At 44.8% G+C, this 18,805-nt stretch overlaps 1 protein-coding gene across 1 annotated transcript; it reads left to right on the forward strand.

The window, feature by feature from the left end:
- The first annotated feature begins 1,612 nt into the window (after positions 1–1,612).
- LOC311118025 (complement factor I-like) lies at positions 1,613–17,433 on the forward strand. Its single transcript, XM_084192907.1, has 4 exons — positions 1,613–1,714; positions 16,493–16,626; positions 16,721–16,824; positions 17,310–17,433. Exons 1-4 carry the CDS (start codon positions 1,660–1,662, stop codon positions 17,416–17,418), a joined length of 402 nt encoding a protein of 133 aa, XP_084049033.1. The 5' UTR covers positions 1,613–1,659; the 3' UTR covers positions 17,419–17,433.
- The last annotated feature ends 1,372 nt before the right edge of the window (positions 17,434–18,805 follow it).

An 18,805-nucleotide genomic window follows, 5' to 3' on the forward strand; every position in this document is an offset into this window, starting at 1 on the left:
GACAGAGGAGCCTCTTAAAGAAGAAGTTACAGGTCTGTGAGAGCCAGAAATCTTGCTTGTTTGTAGGTGACCAAATACTTATTTTCCACCATAATTTGCAAATAAATTCATAAAAAATCCTACAATGGGATTTTCTGGATTTTTTTTCTCAATTTGTCTGTCATAGTTGACGTGTACCTATGATGAAAATTACAGGCCTCTCTCATCTTTTTAAGTGGGAGAACTTGCACAATTGGTGGCTGACTAAATACTTTTTTGCCCCACTGTATACACATACTAATCAGGGGGAATGGGGAACCGGAGGACACATATATACACATACTAATCAGGGGGAATGGGAACCAGGGGACACATATATACACATAGTAATCAGGGGGAACCAGAGGACACATATATACACATACTAATAAGGGGGAATGGGAACCAGAGGACACATATATACACATACTAATCAGGGGAAATGGGAACCAGAGGACACATATAGACACATACTAATCAGGGGGAAATGGGAACCAGAGGACACATATATACACATACTAACCAGGGGGAATGGGAACCAGAGGACACATATATACACATACTAATCAGGGGGAATGGGGAACCAGAGGACACATATATACACATAGTAATCAGGGGGAATGGGAACCAGAGGACACATATATACACATACTAATCAGGGGGAATGGGAACCAGAGGACACATATATACACATAGTAATCAGGGGGAATGGGAACCAGAGGACACATATATACACATACTAATCAGGGGAAATGGGAACCAGAGGACACATATATACACATACTAATCAGGGGGAATGGGAACCAGAGGACACATATATACACATAGTAATCAGGGGGAATGGGAACCAGAGGGGACATCTATACACATACTAATCAGGGGGAACCAGAGGACACATATATACACATACTAATCAGGGGGAATGGGAACCAGGGGACACATATATACATATAGTAATCAGGGGGAACCAGAGGACACATATATACACATACTAATCAGGGGGAATGGGAACCAGAGGACACATATATACACATACTAATCAGGGGGAATGGGGAACAGAGGACACATATATACACATAGTAATCAGGGGGAAATGGGAACCAGAGGGCACATATATACACATACTAATCAGGGGGAATGGGAACCAGAGGACACATATATACACAGAGTAATCAGGGGGAATGGGAACCAGAGGACACATATATACACATACTAATCAGGGGAAATGGGAACCAGAGGACACATATATACACATAATAATCAGGGGGAATGGGAACCAGAGGACACATATATACACATACTAATCAGGGGGAATGGGAACCAGAGGACACATATATACACATACTAATCAGGGGGAAATGGGAACCAGAGGGCACATATATACACATAGTAGCCAGGGGGAAATGGGAACCAGAGGACACATATATACACATACTAATCAGGGGGAATGGGAACCAGAGGACACATATATACACATAGTAATCAGGGGGAATGGGAACCAGAGGGGACATATATACACATACTAATCAGGGGGAACCAGAGGACACATATATTCACATACTAATCAGGGGGAACCAGAGGACACATATATACACATACTAATCAGGGGGAATGGGAACCAGGTGTGTGTAATGAGACAAGATGATGTGTTTGTTTTCAGGTTCCAGAGTTCCGGAATTCTTGTCTCCTAAACAAGGTACGTATCGTTTTTAGATTTATATTTTTCATCTTATATTTCGAAATAATAACTTACTCTAATAAATAAAAAATAACAATTTTGAAATAAAAAAACCTGAAAAAAATAAATATTACAAATAAAATAAAAATAACAAAACAAATATTGTAAAGTGGTTGTCCCACTGGCTATCATAAGTTGAATGCACCAATTTGTAACTGGCTCTGGATAAGAGCGTCTGCTAAATTATGTAAATGTAAAATGAAATTAAGTCCAGCATTTTTCTGTTTTTATCCACCTTGCTCTAGGGTGGTGTCTTTGTTAATGTTGTCGGTGTTTTGTTTCGTAGAATGTTTTCTTCTAGCATTTGGTAATATGTTTTTATGTAGTGTAACCTTCTCTTCTGAGGAACTTGAGTTCGGATTTAATATGTACAGTGCCTTCAGAAAGTATTCAAACCCCTTGACTTTTTCGAAATGTTGTTGTGTTACAAAGTTGGATTAAAATTGATTTAATGGTCATTTTTTGGCAACGATCTACAAAAAATATTCTAATGTCAAAGTGGAAAAACATTATTATTATTCATTTTAAAAAAGAAATAAAAAAATAATATAGTGCATTTGAAAAGTATTCAGACCCCTTGACTTTATCCACATTTTGTTATGTTACAGCCTTATTCTAAAATGGATTAAAACATTTTGTTGTTGTCAATCTACACACAACACCCCATAATGACAAAGCAAAAACAGGTTTTCAAAAATGTTTGCAAATGTATAAAAAAAAAACAACAGAACAATTACATTTACATAAGTATTCAGACCCTTTCCTCAGTACTTTGTTGAAGCACCTTTGGCAGCGATTACAGACTCGAGTCTTCTTTGGTATGACGCTACAAGCTTGGCACACCTGTATTTGGGGAGTTTCTCCCATTCTTCTCTGCAGATCCTCTCAAGCTCTGTCAGGTTGGATGGGAGGCGTCGCTGTACAGCCATTTTCAGGTCTCTCCAGAGATGTTTGATCGGGTTTAAGTCCGGGCTCTGAATGGGCCACTCAAGGACATTCAGAGACTTGTCCCGAAGCCACTCCTGCGTTGTCTTGGCTGTGTGCTTAGGGTCATCGTCCTGTTGGAATGTGAACCTTCACCCCAGTCTGAGGTCCTGAGCACACTGGAACAGGTTTTCATCAAGGATCTCTCTGTACTTTGCTCCGTTCATCTTTCCCTCGATCCTGACTAGTCTCCCAGTCCCTGCCGCTGAAAAACATCCCCACAGCATGATTCTGCCACCACCATGCTTCACCGTAGGGATGGTGCCAGGTTTCCTCCAGACATGAGGCTTGGCATTCAGGCCAAAGAGTTCAATATTGGTTTCATCAAACCAGGGAATCTTGTTTCTCATGGTCTGAGAGTCTTTAGGTGCCTTTTGGCAAACTCCAAGCGGGCTGTCATGTGCCTTTTACTGAGGAGTGGCTTCCGTCTGGCCACTCTACCATAAAGGCCTGATTGGTAGAGTGCTGCAGAGATGGTTGTCCTTCTGGAAGGTTCTCCCATCTCCACAGAGGAACTCTGGAGTTCTTGGTCACCTCCCTGACCAAGGCCCTTCACCCACGATTGCTCAGTTTGGCCGGGCGGCCAGCTCTAGGAAGAGTCTTGGTGGTTCCAAACTTCTTCCATTTAAGAATGATGGAGGCCACTGTGTTCTTGGGGACCTTCAATGCTGCAGACATTTTTGGTACCCACCCCCCAGATCTGTGCCTTGACAAAATCCTGTTTCAGAGATCTACAGACAATTCCTTCGACCTCATGGCTTGGGTTTTGCTCTGACATGCACTGTCAACTGTGGGACCTTATATAGACAGGGGTGTGCCTTTCCAAATCATGTCCAATCAATTGAATTTACCACAGGTGAACTTCAATCAAGTTGTAGAAACATCTCAAGGATGATCAATGGAAACAGGATGCACCTGAGCTCAATTTCGAGTCTCATAGCAAAGGATCTGAATACTTATGTAAATAAGGTATTTATGTTTTTTATTTTTCATAATTTTGAAAAAAAGTGTAAAAACCTGTTTTTGCTTTGCTATTATGGGGTATTGTGTTTAGATTGATGAGGAAAACATTTTATTTAATTGATTTTAGAATGAGGCTGTGACGTAACAAAATGTGGAAAAAGGGGAAGCGGTCTGAATCGTCTCAGAATGCACTGTATATCTTGATTAGATTAGTATTCAACCCCCTGAGTCAATACATGTTAGAATCACCTTTGACAGTGATTACAGCTGTGAGTCTTTCTGGGTAAGTGTCTAAGAGTTTTGCATACCTGGATTGTCGCATTGTTTGTAACAGCGATAACTCACCTCGAACTGGACAAATATTTATTTCTTTAATGTGTCCGATGAGAAGGATATACTGTACTATACCTAGACCCACTCCAATTTGCATACCGCCCCAACAGATCCACCGATCTCAATCGCACTACACACTGCCCTTTCCCACCTGGACAAAAGGAACACCTATGTAAGAATGCTGTTCATTGACTGCAGCTCAGCGTTCAACACCATAGTACCCACAAAGCTCATCACTAAGCTAAGGACCCTGGGACTAAACACCTCCCTCTGCAACTGGATCCTGGACTTCCTGATGGGCATCCCCCAGGTGGTAAGGGTAGGTAACAACACATCTGCCACGCTGATCCTCAACACGCGGGCCTCTCAGGGGTGCGTGCTTAGTTCCCCTCCTGTACTCCCTGTTCACCCACGACTGCTTGGCCAGGCACGACTCCAACACCATCATTAATTTAGCTGACGACACAACGGTGGTAGGCCTGATCATGGTAGGCCTGATCACCGACAACGATGAGATAGCCTATAGGGAGGAGGTCAGAGACCTGGCAGAGTGGTTGCAGGACAACAACCTCTCCCTCAACATGAACAAGACAAAGGAGATGATCGTGGACTACAGGAAAAGGAGGGCCGAACACGCCCTCATTCACATCGACGGGGCTGTAGTGGAGTTCCTTGGTGTCCACATCACCAACAAATTATCATGGCCCAAACACACAAAGAAAGTCGTGGGCTACAGTTACACTACGATCTGTGTCGACCGGGAGACCCATGAGGCGGCGCACAATTGGCCCAGCGTTGTCCGGGTTAGGGGAGCGTTTTTGGCCGGCCGGGATGTCCTTGTCCCATCACGCTCTAGCGACTCCTGTGGCAGGCCGGGCGCATTTACGCTGACACAGTCGCCACCTGGACGGTGTTTCCTTCGACACATTGGTGAGGCTGGCTTCCATGATAAGCGAGCAGTGTGTCAAGAAAGCAGTGCAGCTTGGCAGGGTCGTGTTTCGGTGGACGCATGGCTCTCGACCTTTCCCGATTCCGTATGGGAGTTGCAGCGACGTGACAAGACTGTAACTACCAATTGGATATCACGAAATTGGGGAGAAAAAGGCATAAAAAATGTAATAAGAAAGTTGTGAAAAGGGCCTTTTCCCCATATGGAGACTGAAAAGATTTAGCAAGTTATACAGCTGCACCATTGAGAGCATCCTGACCGGTTGCATCACCGCCTGCTTGGCATCTGACCGTAAGGCGCTACAGAGGGTAGTGCGTACGGCCCAGTACATCACTGGGGCCAAGCTTCCTGCCATCCAGGACCTCAATACCAGGCGGTGTCAGAGGAAGGTCCTAAAAATGGTCATAGACTCCAGCCACCCTAGTCATAGACTGTTTTCTCTGCTACCGCACAGCAAGCGGTACCGGAATGCTAAGTCTAAAGACTGCTGAACATTTAATCAAATGACCACCCAGACTATTTAGATTGACACCCTCCCCCCTTTGTTTTTACACAACTGCTACTCACTGTTTATTATCTATCTATAGTCACTTTACCCCTACCTACATGTACAAATTACCTCGACTAACCTGTACCCCCGCACATTGACTCGGTACCGGTACCCCCTGTATATAGCCTCGTTATTGTTATTTTATTGTGTTACTTTAGATTTTAGATTTTCAAGCCGATTTAAGTCAAAACTGTAACTAGGCCACTCAGGAACATTCGGTGTCATCTTGGTAAGCAACGCCAGTGTATATTTGGCCTTGTGTTTTAGGCTAATTGTGACGAGGTGTGACTAAAGGAGGCAGGTGAAGTGGAGGGACGTATATACCCCTGGCGCAGGGACTCGGTGACGTATGTTTCCATAGCCTCCGTTTCAGCCTGCGACAGGGGATTCACATGACTCCTGGGAGGTACAGCGTCTACCCGAAGGTTTATCGCGCAATCCCCCTCCTGATGAGGTGGTAATTTTGTCGCTTGTGTCTTGGAAAATGCGAGCGCCAGATCATGGTGTTCGGGGGGAATGCGCACGGTGGGGGTACCGTCTGGACTTTCCACCGTGGTCGCACCAACGGAAACACCTAGACACCTACCCGGACATTCACGCGACCACCCTGTAAGAACCTTCTGCGGCCATGAGAAATTGGGGTTGTGAAGGGCTAACCATGGGATACCCAAGACTACAGGGTAAGCAGGAGACTCAATAATCATAAAGGTGATCTGCTCAACATGCGTCTCCTGCGTAATCATGGTGACTGGTACAGTAACCTCCTTAACCAACCAAGACCCTAATGGTCAACTATCAAGTGCTCTGATGGGGAGTGGAATGGATAGGGAAACCAATGAAATGCCTTGACGGCGTGCAAATGCCCTGTCCATAAAGTTCCCAGCTGCGCCTGAATCGACTAGCGCCCTACACTAGGAAACTACCAGGTGATCGGGAAAGGAGATAGATAGGGACAGTGCGCCGCAAAGGGCTCTGAACAAGTTTGGGTGTTCGTTACCTGGGGTGATGCGTGAGTACCCTGCCTACCGCCTCCAGACCCAAAAGAACGTTGACTGCGACGTGAGGTGGATTGTCCCTTCGTGCCACCAGAGTGGCACTGTCGCTGACCTCCTGCGCTCTCTCGACCGGTGGCTCCCCCCAGCTCCATCTGCTCGGGGTCAAAGTCGTCCGGAGTGGGAACAGGCAGACCCCTACCAGGACGTCCTCTGGCTGCTAGCAGATTGTCCAGCCAGATGGCCATGTCCACCAGTTGGAAGAACGATAGCATGGCATCACGGCAGGCTAGCTCCCGTCGGACGTCCTCCCTTAGGTGGCACCGGAAATGGTCGATCAGGGCCCGCTCGTTCCACCCGGACCCCGCTGCCAGTGTCCGGAACTCCAGCGCTTTGTCCTGTGCGGTCCTCGTCCCCTGCCTCAGATGGACCAGTCGTTCGCCCGCCTCTCGACCCTCAGGCGGGTGATCAAAAACGGCCCGAAAGAGGCGAGCAAACTCGCCGTAGTCCTCCAACGTGGTGTGGAACGAGAGAGGTGCCGTGTTGGAGGACTACGGGGAGTTTGCTCGCCTCTTTCGGGCCGTTTTTTTTTGTTGCCGTGATGCCACTCCAGGGCTCTCCCACAAAGGCAGGAAATGAGGACGGATACCTTCTCCCGCTCCAGTGGTGCCGGCCTGATGCTGGAGAAATACAGCTAGAGTTGGAGCATAAATCCCTTACATCGCGCTGCCGCCCCATCAAACTCCAGTGGCCCGGGATATCTGGATCCCACAAGGGACTGGGGTGAAGGTGGCTGGACACGGTTGGCCAGCTGGTCTCGATAGATCAGGTCCTCTCCTCTCCAGGCGTTCTACTACCTGAAGAACCCGATCCATCGCTTCCCCCAAGCTGGCCAGCATCGAGGAAAGCTCCTGGACCCTTGCCACAACTCCAGGCATGCGGTCTTCTCCTGCTGACTCCATATCAGATCAGATGAGTGATTCTGTGGCGAGGTGTGAATGAAGGAGTCAGGCGCAGGAGGTAAAACACCGAAGTCCAGAGTTTATTCCGTTTACATAAATCAAACACTCCCAGCGTAAACACGAAACTATAACAAGGGAAACATTCCACCTTGGAAAGTACATATAGAAGAGTAGCTCAACCGAGCTCCTCACTCTCACAATAAACAATCACTCACAAAGACAAGGGGAACAGAGGTAACACTTATACACATACTAATTAGGGGAAAGAGCACCAGGTGTGTGTGATTGACAAGACATGACAAGTGGAGTGATGAGAATGGGATCGGCAGTAGCTAGTACTCCGGTGACGACGAACGCCGAAGCCTGCCCGAACCAGGAGGCGGGGCAGCCTCGGCGGAAGTCGTGACACTAATGTCCTGCTGAAAGGTGAATTTGTCTCTCAGCCACCACCATGCTTGAAAATAGAGTAGTACTCAGTGATGTTTTGTGTTGGATTTGCCCCAAACATAATGCTTTATATTCAGGACATAGAGTTAATTTCTTTGCCACATTTTTTTGCAGTTTTATTTTAGTGCCCTGTTATTTTTATTCTGTACAGGCTTTCTTCTTTTCATTCTGTCATTTAGGTTAGTATTGTGGAGTAACTACAATGATGTTGATCCATCCTCAGTTGTCTCCTATCACAGCCAATAATCTCTGTAACTGTTTTAAAGTCACCATTGGCCTCATGGTGAAATCCCTGAGTGGTTTCCTTCCTCTCCGGCAACTGAGTTAGGAAGGATGCCTGTATCTTTGTAGTGGCTGGGTGTATTGATACACCATCCAAAGTGTAATTAATCACTTCACCATGCTCAAAGGGATATTCAATGTCTGCTTTTTTATTTTGACCCATCTACCAATAGGTGCCCTTCTTTGCAAGGCATTGGAAAACCTCCCTGGTCTTTGTGGTTGAATCTGTGTTTGGAATTCACTGCTCGACTGAGGGACCTTACAGATAATTGTATGTGTGGGGTACAGAGATGAGGTAGTCATTCAGAAATCATGTTAAACAGGGGTTGAATACTTATTGACTCAAGGCATTTCAGATTTTCATTTTTTATTTATTTCAACAAAATTCTAAAAACATAATTCCACTTTGAAATTATGGGGTATTGTGTGTAGGCCAGTGACACACCATCTCTGTTTAATCCATTTTAAATTCATGCTGTAACACAACAAAATGTGGAAAAAGTCACTTTCTGAAGGCACTGTATGTGTGTTACAGTCTGTAAGTAGGCAGAAGTATCAGAACTCAGGATAAGACCCAGATGCAGACAGTTCGAATCACAGATGTTTATTAACAAAACAGGGGGCAGGCAGACGACAGGTCAAGGGCAGGCAGAGGTCAGTAATCCAGGGCAGGGTCAGACAGGTACAGAACAGCAGGCAGGCTCAGGGGCAGGCAGAACCGGAAAAACAGGATCTAGAGAGAAACAGGAGTAAAAACACGCTTGACGAGACAAGACGAACTGGCAACAGACAAACAGAAAACACTGGTATAAATACACAGGGGATAACGGGGAAGATGGGCGACACCTAGAGGGGTTGGAGACAAGCACAAAGACAGGTGAAACAGATCAGGGTGTGACACAGAAGTATGTGAGTATTATATGTGTAGTATGTGTGTAGTGTATATATATATATATAAATATTTATTCATAAATAAACTGGTGCAGTACCTCCACCTAATAAGTAATACACTGCTCAAAAAACTAAAGGGAACACTTAAACAACACAATGTAACTCCAAGTCAATCACACTTCTGTGAAATCAAACTGTCCACTTAGGAAGCAACACTGATTGACAATACATTTCACATGCTGTTGTGCAAATGGGATAGACAGCAGGTGGAAATTATAGGCAATTAGCAAGACACCCCCAATAAAGGACTGGTTTTGCAGGTGGTGACCACAGACCACTTCTCAGTTCCTATGCTTCCTGGCTGATGTTTTGGTCACTTTTGAATGCTGGCGGTGCTTTCACTCTAGTGGTAGCATGAGACGGAGTCTACAACCCACACAAGTGGTTCAGGTAGTGCAGCTCATCCAGGATGGCACATCAATGCGAGCTGTGGCAAGAAGGTTTGCTGTGTCTGTCAGCGTTGTGTCCAGAGCATGGAGGCGCTACCAGGAGACAGGCCAGTACATCAGGAGACGTGGAGGAGGTTGTAGGAGGGCAACAACCCAGCAGCAGGACTGCTACCTCCGCCTTTGTGCAAGGAGGAGCAGGAGGAGCACTGTCAGAGCCCTGCAAAATGACCTCCAGCAGGCCACAAATGTGCATGTGTCTGCTCAAACGGTCAGAAACAGACTCCATGAGGGTAGTATGAGGGCCCGACGTCCACAGGTGGGGGTTGTGCTTACAGCCCAACACCGTGCAGGACGTTTGGCATTTGCCAGAGAACACCAAGATTGGCAAATTCGCCACTGGCGCACTGTGCTCTTCACAGATGAAAGCAGGTTCACACTGAGCACATGTGACAGACGTGACAGAGTCTGGAGACGCCGTGGAGAACGTTCTGCTGCCTGCAACATCCTCCAGCATGACCGGTTTGGCGGTGGGTCAGTCATGGTGTGGGGTGGCATTTCTTTGGGGGGCCGCACAGCCCTCCATGTGCTCGCCAGAGTTAGCCTGACTGCCATTAGGTACCGAGATGAGATCCTCAGACCCCTTGTGAGACCATATGCTGGTGCGGTTGGCCCTGGGTTCCTCCTAATGCAAGACAATGCTAGACCTCATGTGGCTGGAGTGTGTCAGCAGTTCCTGCAAGAGGAAGGCATTGATGCTATGGACTGGCACGCCCGTTCCCCAGACCTGAATCCAATTGAGCACATCTGGGACATCATGTCTCGCTCCATCCACCAACGCCACGTTGCACCACAGACTGTCCAGGAGTTGGCGGATGCTTTAGTCCAGGTCTGGGAGGAGATCCCTCAGGAGACCATCCGCCACCTCATCAGGAGCATGCCCAGGCGTTGTAGGAAGGTCATACAGGCAAGTGGAGGCCACACACACTACTGAGCCTCATTTTGACTTGTTTTAAGGACATTACATCAAAGTTGGATCAGCCTGTAGTGTGGCTTTCCACTTTAATTTTGAGGGTGACTCCAAATCCAGACCTCCATGGGTTGATACATTTGATTTCCATTGATAATTTTTGTGTGATTTTGTTGCCAGCACATTCAACTATGTAAAGAAAAAAGTATTTAATAAGATTATTTCATTCATTCAGATCTAGGATGTGTTATTTTAGTGTTCCCTTAATTTTTTTTGAGCAGTGTATATCCCTAAAAAATATATGGTTTAGCTTCTAGGAAATATAATTGAACTATACTGTATAGCGAACTACACCCTTAAAGGTCAACTGCCTTTTTGAACCAACTATTAAAGGTCAACTGCCCCTTAGAACCAACTATTAAAGGTCAACTGCCTTTTTGAACCAACTATTAAAGGTCAACTGCCACTTAGAACCAACTATTAAAGGTCAACTGCCACTTAGAACCAACTATTAAAGGTCAACTGCCCCTTAGAACCAACTATTAAAGGTCAACTGCCCCTTAGAACCAACTATTAAAGGTCAAATGCCACTTAGAACCAACAATTAAAGGTCAAATGCCACTTAGAACCAACTATTAAAGGTCAACTGCCCCTTAGAACCAACTATTAAAGGTCAAATGCCACTTAGAACCAACTATTAAAGGTCAACTGCCCCTTAGAACCAACTATTAAAGGTCAACTGCCCCTTAGAACCAACTATTTAAGGTCAAATGCCACTTAGAACCAACAATTAAAGGTCAACTGCCACTTAGAACCAACTATTAAAGGTCAACTGCCCCTTAGAACCAACTATTAAAGGTCAACTGCCACTTAGAACCAACTATTAAAGGTCAACTGCCTCTTAGAACCAACTATTAAAGGTCAACTGCCACTTAGAACCAACTATTAAAGGTCAACTGCCACTTAGAACTAACTATTAAAGGTCAACTGCCCCTTAGAACCAACTATTAAAGGTCAACTGCCACTTAGAACCAACTATTAAAGGTCAACTGCCCCTTAGAACCAACTATTAAAGGTCAACTGCCCCTTAGAACCAACTATTAAAGGTCAACTGCCACTTAGAACCAACTATTAAAGGTCAACTGCCACTTAGAACCAACTATTAAAGGTCAACTGCCCCTTAGAACCAACTATTAAAGGTCAACTGCCCCTTAGAACCAACTATTAAAGGTCAACTGCCACTTAGAACCAACTATTAAAGGTCAACTGCCACTTAGAACCAACTCCTCTGGTTTTAAACGGCCTACGTGGCATCGATATAAGTCAGAAAGATTTATTCCAGTGTCTAAATGGGCTACAGATCATTTTGGTAAGGAAGTCAGTCTTGTCCAAAACAGAGTTTTGTAAGTGAGTTTGTCACGACTTACTGTGGGGTTGGGTTACATGCCCACTTCTGCCAGTGAGGGGATTCTATTAGGCTGGCCAAGGCTCCCGGGTAGCCGTAGTTTTCACCTCCCAGGTAGCCGTAGTTTGCACCTCCCGGGTAGCCGTAGTTTGCACCTCCCAGGTAGCCGTAGTTTGCACCTCCCGGGTAGCCGTAGTTTGCACCTCCCAGGTAGCCGTAGTTTGCACCTCCCGGGTAGCCGTAGTTTGCACCTCCCGGGTAGCCGTAGTTTGCCCCTCCCGGGTAGCCGTAGTTTGCACCTCCCGGGTAGCCGTAGTTTGCACCTCCCGGGTAGCCGTAGTTTGCACCTCCCGGGTAGCCGTAGTTTGCACCGGGTGAAAAGTGATTGCATTCGTTTTGGAACCGGGCTGCCTCCCGTTCTGGCCGATGGCGAAGTCGGCTTAAAACAAAAGTGAAGTAGGTGGAGTAATTAGTAGGATTCTGTGTTTTCACATGCAAAGTGGTTGCTTTTGATAAAATCTGCCTTCCTAATTAAAACTATTTTGAAAATTCTAACATATATATTGGTGGAAAAGAGATGTTGTATGTTTCTGAACGATGGATCATGTTGCCTGGTTGATAACATAACCAAGAGGTGCTGTTTGATTTGAGCAGAGCGCTCCTCCCACACCGGCTCCGCCCTCATAGACCAGTTCAACCCGGGCCAGCTTAATTGAACTCTGACATTGATGCACAATTGCCCAGAGACAACACGTTGTGGTCTGCATATGGGTGCAACACACACATTTCGCTCTGCAAGAAATGAGTGAAAATGGACTTCCATAAAGTGCAAACTTTCCAATGCATTTCAACAATATAACCAGGAATGGATTACATCCGACAAGGTGACTTCTGCTGCCTGCTAACCGTCAAACCACTGGCGTTGGTGAGTATGTTAGCTAGGTAGATACCTTTTATTTATTTATTTATTTTTATTTATTTTTTATTTCACCTTTATTTAACCAGGTAAGCCAGTTGAGAACAGGTTCTCATTTACAACTGCGACCTGGCCAAGATAAAGCAAAGTAGTGCAATAAAAACAACAGAGTTACATATGGGGTAAAAAAAAAACATAAAGTCAGAAATACAACAGAAAATATATATACAGTGTGTGCAAATGTAGCAAGTTATGGAGGTAAGGCAATAAATAGGCTATAGTGCAGAATAATTACAATAGTATTAACACTGGAATGCTAGATGTGCAAGAGATTATGTGCAAATAGAGATACTGGGGTGCAAAAGAGCAAAATAAATAACAATATAGGGATGAGGTAGTTGGGTGGGCTAATTTCGGATGGGCTGTGTACAGGTGCAGTGATCGGTAAGGTGCTCTGACAACTGATGCTTAAAGTTATTGAGGGAGATAAGAGTCTCCAGCTTCAGAGATTTTTGCAATTCGTTCCAGTCATTGGCAGCAGAGAACTGGAAGGAATGGCGGCCAAAGGAGGTGTTGGCTTTGGGGATGACCAGTGAGATATACCTGCTGGAGCGCAGACTACGGGTGGGTGCTGCTATGGTGACCAATGAGCTAAGATAAGGCGGGGATTTGCCTAGCAGTGATTTATAGATGGCCTGGAGCCAGTGGGTTTGACGACGAACATGTAGTGAGGACCAGCCAACAAGAGCGTACAGGTCACAGTGGTGGGTAGTGTATGGGGCTTTGGAGACAAAACGGATGGCACTGTGATAGACTACATCCAATTTGCTGAGTAGAGTGTTGGAGGCTATTTTGTAAATTACATCGCCGAAGTCAAGGATCGGTAGGATAGTCAGTTTTACGAGGGCATGTTTGGCAGCATGAGTGAAGGAGGCTTTATTGCGAAATAGGAAGACGATTCTAGATTTAACTTTGGATTGGAGATTCTTTATGTGAGTCTGGAAGTTGAGTTTACAGTCTAACCAGACACCTAGGTATTTGTAGTTGTCCACATACTCTAGGTCAGACCCGTCGAGAGTGGTGATTCTAGTCGGGTGGGCGGGTGCCAGCAGCGTTCGATTGAAAAGCATGCATTTAGTTTTACTAGTGTTTAAGAGCAGTTGGAGGCTACTGAAGGATTTGAAGCTCGTTTGGAGGTTTGTTAACACAGTGTCCAATGAAGGGCCAGATGTATACAAAATACCTGGTATAAGCTAGTAGCTATCTCTGGTTATACAACATTATTTGATAACGCTAGCGAGCCAGGCTAGCTATGATACCACAGATTAAAGGGGAACAATACTGTAGCTAGCTAAATACATCAAGTTAACGCGTAATGTAGCATGTCAGGTGTCTCCCGAGTTGCGCAGCGTTCCATGGCACTGCATCGCAGTGCTTGAGGCGTCACTACAGACCCGGGTTCGATCCCAGGCTGTGTCACAGCCGGCTGTGATCGGGAGACCCATGAGGCATCACTACAGACCCGGGTTCGATCCCAGGCTGTGTCACAGCCGGCTGTGATCGGGAGACCCATGAGGCGGCGCACAATTGGCCCAGCGTCGTCCGGGTTAGGGGAGGGTTTGGCCGGACGGGATGTCCTCGTACCTTCGCACTCTAGTGACTCCTTGTGGCGGGCCGGGCGCCTGCAAGCTGACCTTGGATCCTCCGACACATTGGTGCGGCTGGCTTCTGGGTTAAGCGAGCAGTGTGTCAATAAGCAGTGCAGCGATGGGACAAGACTGTAACTACCAATTGGATATCACGAAATTGGGGAGGAAATGGGGTAAAAAATTTTTTTTATAAATATATAGTGGGGAGAACAAGTATTTGATACACTGCCGATTTTGCAGGTTTTCCTACTTACAAAGCATGTAGAGGTCTGTAATTTTTATCATAGGTACACTTCAACTGTGAGAGACGGAATCTACAACAAAAATCCAGAAAATCACATTGTATGATTTTTAAGTAATTAATTTGTATTTTATTGCATTGGGAATGTATGTACAGAATAAATGGAAGTTGTAAAATACAATTATTGTTATAATATGCCTTATGACCAAAACTCACCAAAGGTGAGGGTTCAAGGTGCGTGTGATATTTTGTAGAATGCAGTTCTAGTTTTATTCATATTATATTACTGGTTCCTAATCATATTTAAGACCAAATGTCATTTGTTTTTGGTGCAGATATGTGTTAAATATACTATCCAGATAAATTGTCTGATCACAGAACATTCCATAGAATTCTAGAAAAATACCACCGGTCACTAAAACTTATTTAACTTATTCACAGTAAAATGTTTTACTATTCTGATTTTTGATTTTCAAGCCTAACAGAATAAGGAAGAATTAAATATGCTCTAAGTGTTTCTCCATCTTCATTAGAAAGTTGGATAAATGGCAGTTGTTTGGGGAAAAAGCTTTAATTTGCGTATAAGTGTCACGCTCGTCTACCAATGAGGAGGACCAAGGCGCAGCGTTGCAGGCAAACATACTCATTTATTTAGCGAAAACGTGATCAAAACAACAAAAGACGGAAACGTGACAGTACACGGTAACACACAACCAACTCGAAACAAAATCCCACAAACACGAAAGAAAAGCCAACTGTTTAAATATGGCTCCCAATCAGAGACAACCAGCTGACAGCTGACACTCGTTGCCTCTGATTGGGAGTCACTCAGGCCAACATAGAAATAATCAAACTAGACCCACAACCTACAACACAAAACATAGAAACTAACACCCTGGCTCAACATAAGAGAGTCCCCCGAGCCAGGGCGTGACAATAAGATACACATTTTCACAAGTGTTTGTTCTTTGGCTGATTACCATTTGATTGATGTGGTGCTATTGTATGTCATATCATTTGAAAGATCTGTTTCTCAGCTTTCAAAATGTGTATATATCGTTTTCATATGTGGTTTAAAGCAAATGTAGCTCATTAATGCAGAGTTCATGGTCTTTCAGCCAGTTTTGGGAATTAATTGATAAAGAATAAGCAGAAACGACACGTTAAACCATTTTCAATCAATTCAGTTTTTATTTTAAAAAGCTCAAGCTTGACTCATATTATGAACCAACAATTATTAACTACACCTTTCAATTCCCAATATAGACATTTCGTTTCTATTTAGTTTCTATACCTGGTACCAGGATTCAATACTAGGACGCTAGTGCTCATATATATTTAAAATGGGGGTCCCTTTAAGCAAATAAAACAAAACAAAATAACCTAGTGTAAACTCACCTTCCTCCTGAATCCAATACTACTCATGACAGTGGAGAGGCAGAAAGATGCAGCCTGTTGATGGCAGTTGATCCTCTCAGTCCGAGCAAAGTACATACAACCAAATCCCTCGCTGTCCTCACGGTGGTCGGGGTTCCTAACTGTCGATCACTTCAAATTGACGATTTAGCAAGTGTTGCCAGCTCAGAGTTCGCGGTTCCCCCCTCCCTTCACTCTCTCACACGTCGCACCGTCTTCAAAGTATGTCCCACATGCAACAGTCACCAATTCAGTGCTAGAAAAAAATCTGAAAGTAACCAGGGAGTTACAGTAATATTCTACTATTCATGTAGTATTTTTTTGTCATGTTGTGTTGTAGAGGTGAAAGCAGCCAGAGATTTTCAAGAAGTGAAGATACATTGTGGCATCCCCAACACTACAGTCATAGAGGAGAGCAGAGAGAGAAGCAGGGGAAGGCAGAAACGAGTGGTGGGAGGAGTGCCGGCCCAACCAGTGAGTCACACACACACTCTTCAAACACACATTCACTCCGGATGTTTGAGCCAATTTCACCTCTAGCCCCTGACCGATAATCTCTGACCCGTAGACTCAGATCCAATGGCAGGTGGCGATACAGGAGCGGGGTAAAATCGACTGTGGGGGGGCATACATCGGGGGATGTTGGGTCCTGACCGCCGCTCACTGTGTCAGGTAGGTACTGTACTGTACAGATAGGGGTGGGGGGGATGGTCATGCATGTGTATGTGTTTTGGGGCAGGGTTGATCTCTCTCTCTCCACTCTCTCTCTCTCTGTCTCTCTCTGTCTCTCTCTGTCTCTCTCTCTCTCTCTCTCTCTCTCTCTCTCTCTCTCCGTCTCTCTCTCTCTCTCTCTCTCTCTCTCTCTCTCTCTCTCTCTCTGTCTCTCTCTCTATCTCTCTCTCCTCTATCTTTCTCTCTCCTCTCTATCGCTCTATCTCTCTCCTCTCTCTCTCTCTCGCTCTCTTTCAATCTCTCTCTTTCCATCTCTCTCTCTCTCTCTCTCTCTGTCTCTCTCTCTCTCTCTCTCTCTCTCTCTCTCTCCCTCCTCTATCTCTCTCTCTTTCTCTCTCCTCTCTATCTCTCTATCTCTCTCCTCTCTCTCTCTCTCTCTCTCGCTCTCTTTCCATCTCTCTCTCTCTCTATCTCTCTCTATCTAGGCCCAAACCAGAGGCGTACCACATCAAGTTCAGTCTCTGGAAGAAGAGATCATATCAGGGAACAACAGATATCGTTCCTGTCAAGAACGTCATCATACACCACAAGTAATTGATTTATTCAATTTATATAGTGATTTTCTAGATGATCAGTGTTTTTTTGTTAAACTGCTAATCCCCTTAAAGATGAGATCTGCATAAGGTGAATATTTATTTATTTATTTCACCTTTATTTAACCAGGTAAGCCAGTTGAGAACTCATTTACAACTGCGACCTGGCCAAGATAAAGCAAAGCAGTGCGATTAAAAACAACAACACAGAGTTACATATGGAATAAACAAAACATACAGTCAAAAATACAACAGAAAATATATATACAGTGTGTGCAAATGTAGCAAGTTATGGAGGTAAGGCAATAAATAGGCCATAGTGCAAAATAATTACAATTAGTATTAACACTGGAATGATAGATGTGCAAGAGATGATGTGCAAATAGAGATACTGGGGTGCAAAAGAGCAAAATAAATAACAATATGGGGATGAGGTAGTTGGGCGGGCTAATTTCAGATGGGCTGTGTACAGGTGCAGTGATCGGTAAGGTGCTCTGACAACTGATGCTTAAAGTTAGTGAGGGAGATAAGTGTCTCCAGCTTCAGAGATTTTTGCAATTCGTTCCAGTCATTGGCAGCAGAGAACTCCCCTTCCTCTGCGGAAGCATAGTTCCCGCTCAGCCCAGTCAAAACTGTTCGCTGCTCTGGCACCCCAATGGTGGAACAAGCTCCCTCACGACGCCAGGACAGCGGAGTCACTCACCACCTTCCGGAGACATTTGAAACCCCACCTCTTTAAGGAATACCTGGGATAGGATAAAGTAATCCCCCCCCCCAAAAAAAAAAAAAGAAAAAAAAAAGAAAAAAAAAAATATTGTAATGTGGTTATCCCACTGGCTATAGGGTGAATGCACCAATTTGTAAGTCGCTTTGGATAAGAGCGTCTGCTAAATGACGTAAATGTTATGTAAATGTAGAACTGGAAGGAATGGCGGCCAAAGGAGGTGTTGGCTTTGGGAATGACCAGTGAGATATACAGTGGGGAGAACAAGTATTTGATACACTGCCAATTTTGCAGGTTTTCCTACTTACAAAGCATGTAGAGGTCTGTCATTTTTATCATAGGTACACTTCAACTGTGAGAGACAGAATCTAAAACAAAAATCCAGAAAATCACATTGTATGATTTTTAAGTAATTCATTTGCATTTTATTGCATGACATAAGTATTTGATCACCTACCAACCAGTAAGAATTCCGGCTCTCACAGACCTGTTAGTTTTTCTTTAAGAAGCCCTCCTGTTCTCCACTCATTACCTGTATTAACTGCACCTGTTTGAACTCGTTACCTGTATAAAAGACACCTGTCCACACACTCAATCAAACAGACTCCAACCTCTCCACAATGGCCAAGACCAGAGAGCTGTGTAAGGACATCAGGGATAAAAT

Source organism: Coregonus lavaretus (assembly GCF_964263955.1).
Source record: "Coregonus lavaretus genome assembly, contig: HAP1_SCAFFOLD_7761, whole genome shotgun sequence".
In the NCBI taxonomy this organism is placed as follows: domain Eukaryota; kingdom Metazoa; phylum Chordata; class Actinopteri; order Salmoniformes; family Salmonidae; genus Coregonus; species Coregonus lavaretus.